The sequence below is a fragment of the Oreochromis aureus genome, linkage group 6 (genome assembly GCF_013358895.1).
Source record: "Oreochromis aureus strain Israel breed Guangdong linkage group 6, ZZ_aureus, whole genome shotgun sequence".
Lineage (NCBI taxonomy): Eukaryota > Metazoa > Chordata > Actinopteri > Cichliformes > Cichlidae > Oreochromis > Oreochromis aureus.
The window spans coordinates 29,119,482-29,126,649 of record NC_052947.1 but is presented as its reverse complement, the minus strand read 5'-3'; the positions used below and the strand labels follow the sequence as shown (position 1 = coordinate 29,126,649).

Genomic DNA, 7,168 nt, shown 5'->3' with positions numbered 1-7,168 from the left:
TATTCTAATTTACACAAGAACTAGAAATCAGTGGAAACAGGTTTTAAGGAGTGATCGATCCAAATTTTAAATCGTTGGTTCAAAATGTGACCAGTGTTTACAGAGCAGGTCAGTAGAGGTAAACAGTGAATGTCTACGGCAGTGGTTCTTAACCTTGTTGGAGGTACCGAACCCCACCAGTTTCATATGCGCATTCACCGAACCCCTCTTTAATGAAAAGTAATTTTTTTTTTTTTTTTCAAATTCAAGACATAGATATGTTTTTTACTGGTGCACAAAATGAGCCGTGCATGAACATCACCTTGTTCAAAGAACAAAACCAACACAATGCATGAACTTACAACAAATTACATACCTGCAAATCAGTGTGACTTCTGCTGTTGCCTTTGAGAGACCAGTTCAGATATGCGTGGCTTCACCTTGGCAAGTGCCAGTCTCATGTCATTTTCACAGCAAAGTCTGTTCCTTTTCTTCGTTTTTATGTCCAGCATCGTCGAAAAGGATTGCTCGCAAAGATATGTTGTAACAAATGGTATAAAAAAATCCAGGGCTTTCTTAGCAATAACTGGATACTTGTCCATTTGTCGACACCAAAACGTTGAGAGCGTTGTTGTTCTGAAGACTTGCTGTTGAACCTGGCTCTGCTGAATTTCAATGATTTCGGCAAGGTATTCATCATTGACATCTGCTGTATCAACAGCAAACGTGAACGGCTGTCTCACCCATGCTGGATATGACTCTCTTGTAGGGAAATATCTGTCGAGAGACTTTACAAGCTCATCTAAGTGCGTTGCAATTGATTGCTTCAGTTCCATGGATACAGAAATATCTCCGATTCCAGACACATCTTCGACCTTACTTACACAGTTGTCTAGAAGGGGGAAGTTTGCGAAGTTGTTGTTCTCTGTTCGTCGTTTCCATAACGTTAGCTTTTTTTGAAAAGCCTTCAGGTGTTCTTCCGGTTCTATGATATTGACTCCACCACCCTGCATCTGCTGATTGAGATGATTGAGAGCTGCGAATATATCAGCCATGTACGCTAAAATGAGAAGGAACTCAGGATTTTTGAAGCAATCTGCATGACGGTGTTGGTGCTCTTGCAAAAACAGGGCTAATTCCACACGCATGGCAAAAACACGATTCAGCACCTGTCCCCGGGATAACCACCGAACATTAGAATGGTACAGAAGTACCTCGAATTCAGAGCCCATTTCTTTACACAGCTCACTGAAGATGCGGTGCCTCAGAGCACTATTTCGCACATAGTTCACACATTCCACCACAGTTTTTAATACTTCTGCCATTTTTGGAGGCAAGGTTTTTGTTGCCAATGCATGCCTGTGCAAAATACAATGAGTCACAATGATGTGTGGTGCATCGGCTTTTACTAGCGCACCAAAGCCAGAGTTTCTTCCCAGCATGACTGGAGCTCCGTCCGTACAAACTGCAGAAACCATGTCCCATGAAAGATTGTTGTCTCTGAAGAAGTCATCCACAAGCTTCTTCACATCGGCTGCCTTAGTTGTTGTTGTAAGAGGCTTACAAAATAAAAAATCTTCTTTTATCATGTCATCTTTCATATAGCGCACAAAAACAGTAAGCTGGCTTAGATTAGCAACGTCTGTGCTCTCATCGAGCTGAAGGCTGAATTTTGCCGGGCTTGAAATCAGATCAGCGACTACTTGAGCCAAGATGTCTTTACTCATGTCTTCTATTCTGTCGCTGACGGTGTCATTTGAAAGAGGAATTTGGGATAATTTACCTTCGGCCGCTGTTCCGAGTATCAGATTTGCCATCTTTAACGCAGCTGGTTTCACGAGTGTTTCACCAATGGTGTGTGGCTTGCCCTGCTTTGCGATCAGGTAAGCAACTTCGTACGATGCTGTGAGGATCGGTTTGTTAACGGGTACAAATCCAAGAGCAGGCAGAGTGGGCCTTTCATCGAATCTGGCTCTCTTCACCTTGAATTCAGCAAGTGTTGTGTTCTTGTATTCCCCGTCTCCATGCAGCTTCAAGAAGTGTTCCTTTAGTTTTGCCGGTGCGAGACTAGAGTTGCTCAACTTGGCATTGCAAATCATGCAGATAGGATGCAGATAGGACGCTCACTCCCATCACGTTCCGTGATACATGTGAATCCATACTGTACATATTCGTCCGACCACTTTCTTTTTTTGCCCGACATAGTTAGTATGGATTAAAATGTTAAAATAAATCACACGAAGTACTACCACGACATTCACATGTTGACTACTGCGCGCGCTACATTCCCCACAGCCCTGATTGGCCAAGCAGTGTAGTGTGACAGTCTGCAGCCAGTGATGGCCAGAAGGGGGCGTGTCATTACCAATTTACATATAATTCGGGTGTGTCTGGACCTCTGTGACCTCCGCGGTGGAGGCTCTGCCGAACCCCTGAGACCGACTCACCGAACCCCTGGGGTTCGATCGAACCCAGGTTAAGAACCACTGGTCTACGGCCATTGGTAAAACATGGTGGAGGCTGCATCCAATGGTCTTAGAGATCACAAACACAGAATCTGATGCACCATGCCATCTGGAAAGCATCTGATTGTGAGCGGCTTCACTTTTCTGCATGACAATGATCTCAAATACACTACCTGGATTTTTTTTTTAAAATTACACAATTATATATTACCAGTCATGGATTCCCCTGCTCCCCACAGAGCCTGATCACAACGTTATTGAAGCAGTGTAGGATCATCTTGACAGCAAACAAAACAAAAGGGAGCTGACACCCAAGAGTTTTGAATGTCCTCCAAGAAGTCTAGAGCACTGTTCCTGAAGACTACTACTAATTTACAAGAAAGATTGCCTAAGAAAGAGTTCAGGCTGTGTTAGAGAATAAAGTTGTCATGCCAAATATTCACTTTCAAACCTGTAGGAATTGTACAAACAAAGTATAAAGAAATAAAAGGTGGATCAAGGCTTTTGCACTGTATTATATAATATGTTCCAAATTAAATCTAGCACTTGTAAAAATATTATGTATTTCTAAGACATAAGGTTATGGAAACAACATCTAGTTAACGAAGTCTAATTACCTACTTCAAACAAATTAGTTCCACAACGATTTTTATGAGTTATTACTTGTGTAATGACTGACTCTGAGTTATTGACTTTCACTCTTCTAAAGAAGGCCCTTTTAAATTATACACAATTATAAAAGTGTAATGTAGTCATGAAACAATGTAATAAAGATATCAGTAAAAAGCCGCAATACTTGCTTTCATGATGAAATTGTATTTTCTGGGTTTGCACTTAGGTTTTTAGGTGTGTGTGTGTCTCAATTTGACTGAGCCAACACAATAACATAATTCCTTTTTCTTTTGAAGTGTCAATTTTTTGTCAACTCTCTATTCCTTTCTCAAACATTCTCAAGTATTAATTTTTTCTTTCGTTTGGTCTTCCTCACCTCTCGTCCAGCCCTGTGGCCTCTCATTGAGGTTTCCCTTTGTTAATATTCTGAGGATCCCATCAGGTCTGACCTCAGGGCAAGCCTCTGAAAAGATTTCATTTTTACTGGAAGCTTGCAATAATTCCTTCATAAAGTTGTAAAATAAGGCCAGAAGAAAAAAAAATATTAGGACAGGCAAAAACCACAAAAAAATACAGTGAATAAAATACAAATAAGACATGTTTACTAATACATGCTGCATATTTCAATAACGCACCTCCGACCACTTGAGCCTGTGAGTGTGAATGAATATAACGAATCTCCTTAACATCAAAAGCACTAAAGGAAGCTTTTCAAAATAAATGCAGTGTGGTTACTGCCATTTGAAAGAATTTATTGCACAATAATGCAAAGACTATTGCAGCAGATAAATTTAAGGAAAGCTGGACTGTTATCTATGAGTGCTTTCTTGCTGTTGTGGTAGGCCTGCACGAGGACTGAAAAACAATGACTTCAAACAAGATGAATGTTTCTCTCCGAGATTCTGTTGTTATTGCTCTCCTCAAGACCTCGTTCCTGCATACAAATACTAACTGGAAAGTGTTTGCTTTTCTCTCTGAACATACTGTGTAAGCATATAATACACTGCATGAAAAGTGGTCCGTAAGTAGCACTGTGAATTAAAGTAGAAGTACAGATTAATGGCAATTCATAAAAATTTGTAGTCAGCACAGAAAACTTCCAGGAACTGTCAGGAGCAGGTTCATCTACCATCCTCATGTATAAGGGAGACCTTTGTGTGTAATTGAAAACAGCTGTACAAATTATAATCCTGATAGTAGGGGGACACACTACTCCAGAAGTTGAACTATTTTCTATAAACTGCAGGCACTCTTTTAATACCCCTCTGGCATAGATCAGACTCAGTATAATTAAACAAGTAAATTGTGGCTTAAATAGATTTGCCTTATTTAATTATGTCTGTTTTGAATGAACTTATGTGTTACTAAATGTGGTTTGATAGGTCGAGATCATTTGAAAAAAACGAAAAATTAATTAAAGTAAAGAATATGATTAATAATTATTAAACTCTAATTAATCCACATAGCAGCGTGGACGTGCAACAATAGCAGGAAGTAAGACAGAAGCCCCAGAGTCTAGACACTGGTAGTGTTGGAGATGATTAGGACATCTGAGTACCAGGATGAGGTAGAGGTGGAGAGGAGGAGGGGTGCACAAGTAAGGCAAACTGGCAGAAGAGCACTGAAATCTGAAACACAGGGAACAGAGGCTAATTAGGTCAGAGAAGCCATGTAAGCAAATTATTGAACCATGTGATGACGATGGGAATCAGTTTGACAGTGTGGGAAAACAGAACTGCCAAAAATGATAGACCACCAGGCTCAAACACCCAGCACTGCTGGGACTGAACACAGATCTTCCATACTGAACTCATGCATAAGCTTCATTTGTTTTTATTGTTATTTAAACATACAAAAGGCACTATAAGTTATTCTAGCGCTTTATATTTATTACAATTCATAAGTACTGTTACAGGTAACATTTAGGCACTTGAATATCACACTGTGTCTGTATTTGCTGTGGTTATACAATTGTGAAAAACAAAGTACACGCTCTTTCAGTTAAAAGGTTTTCCATATCAGGACATAATAAAAAATCATCTCATTCCTTGCAGGTTTTAAAAGTATTTAACAAAATCCTGAGATTAACAACAAAATGTAAGATATTACACTGTGCCATCATTTATTTAAGAAAATTAACCCAAGCTACAGATGCAGTGTATAAAAAAGTAAATCATTACTGCTTAATTAGGAGAGTAAGCAGCAGCCAGGTGTTGTTAATCAAAGGTACCTGATCAACTGATCATTACTCAGCAGATGTTTTGGCAGTTTGCTGCTCTGGAGCGTTCAGGACCGTGTTAACAAAATGGCAAAGAGGAAATACATCAGCAATGATCTTAGAAAAGAGACTGATTATCCAGAAATCTGTGAACGGTTATAAGGTCATTTCTAAAGACTCTGAAGGCCATCAATCTACAGTGAAACATCCAAGACAGTTGGAAATCTTCACAGTTGCTATTCCAGCAAAAAACAAGAAGCTACAAAATATCCAAGAGCTGCATTTCAGACTCTACAGGCCTCGTGTGTTGAAGTACACGATAGGCTACAGAGCTTAGGTTACAATTTTGAAGCTACAGGACCTGGACACCTGGCAGTCACTGAGTCGATCATGAACTTAGTTGTTAACCAAAGTACTCTAGAGTCAGACATGAGTTCGTCTAACAGCTAAAGTTTGGCTGAAAGTGGGTCATGCAATAAGGACAATGATCTCAAGCACACCATCTCTAATAGAAAGGCTGAAAAAATAAAATAAAATTAAGGTGCAAGAGCCCAAAGTCCAGACCTCAACCCGGTAGAAATACTGTGATGTTAAGAGGGCTGTGCATGAACAAATACCTGCAAACCTCAATGAACTGAAACAAAGCTTCAAAGAAGAGTGGGCCAAAATTCCTTCACAAAAATGTGAGAGACAGTGAAGTCAATCAACTTTGATTTCCTTACCTGGGTGATTGAGCTTGAGTCAAGACTAGTTGTAGAACCTGATAAGGACCAGAAGAATTTTTAGGAAGTCCTGGTAAAAACCTTAGAAATGCAAAAGTATTCCATTTTTTACAAGAATATATTGTCTTGCAAAATTCTCCATGTGACTTTCATCTTTTGTGACTGGGAAAGTTTGAGCTCTTTGTAGGGCAATCAGCAAATGAGAGAAGAGATGCTTTGGAAGAGCTAAACTGCAGGTCTACTATTAAGGAGAAGACATGAACGGCACACACCTACTAAAATTGCAGTAAGAATTTTTGATCAATATTTGATAATCTTTGCATTTCAACTAAATAGAGAGAAAAGTAACCCTAACAAAAGAGACAATGCTGGGGGGAAGGGCAGAACCAGGTAGTTTCTTTACAGAAGGCACGTTTTTTCAAAGCTCTGGAGCAAAAAAATGGCCACACTGAAAAAATAGGCTGCATGGAATCTGCTCCAACCTTATTAAAGCTACAATTAAGTGTGCTAAGTTGTGGGCTATAATGGCGAAACAGCCTACAAGATGGTAAAATATTTCTTGATGCATTCTCAATCATCCAGGAAAGTAAATCTCCAAAAGTTGAATCTGTTCATCTGGAGGTAGCGTTTTTGTGGGAGAAACGTTTCGTCACTCATCCAAGTGACTTCTTCAGTCTCAGCTGACTGCAGGTTTCCCCAATCTTATAATCAGTACATTTGCATAATCACAAAAACGCTACGTCCAGATGAACAGATTCAACTTTTGGAGATGGTAAAATATTATATCTAAATCTTTTTCTTTTGCAACATTTTAAATTGTGTAGTGCAGCCTTCTACAAAGGAGAAGCATTGTTACCTGCAATGTCCACAAACAAAATGTGTTTTTTTTTAAAAATGAAAAGAACAATCACACCTTCCATTGTTAGCTGTACCACATCCTGCTTTTTCTTCATGTTTTGATGATGCCGATTTTGACAGTGACAGTCAATTATATTTTTCAGTTGAAAAACTAAGTGGGGGGAAAAAAGCCAATCCTCATTTAGAGGAAAGAGTAGATTCCTATTAAGTCTGCAATGTAATGGTCAGACATGGAGTGGGAAGAGACAATAAGTGTGTCTGCATCTGTGTGTGTACGTGGGCGTTTAGATGGGTATCACTGTAGGCCGTGAAGG

General features: G+C 39.5%; 1 protein-coding gene across 1 annotated transcript; it reads right to left on the bottom strand.

The window, feature by feature from the left end:
• Positions 1-362: 362 nt before the first annotated feature.
• Positions 363-2,078, bottom strand: LOC120440645 (protein ZBED8-like). The gene has a single exon (XM_039613506.1). The coding sequence runs from the start codon at positions 2,076-2,078 to the stop codon at positions 363-365; it is 1,716 nt and encodes a 571-aa protein (XP_039469440.1).
• Positions 2,079-7,168: the final 5,090 nt, after the last annotated feature.

What these genes read in the sequence shown, in the direction of transcription:
- LOC120440645 (XM_039613506.1), bottom strand. Translation starts at nt 2,078, where the DNA reads ATGATTTGCAATGCCAAGTTGAGCAACTCTAGTCTCGCACCGGCAAAA.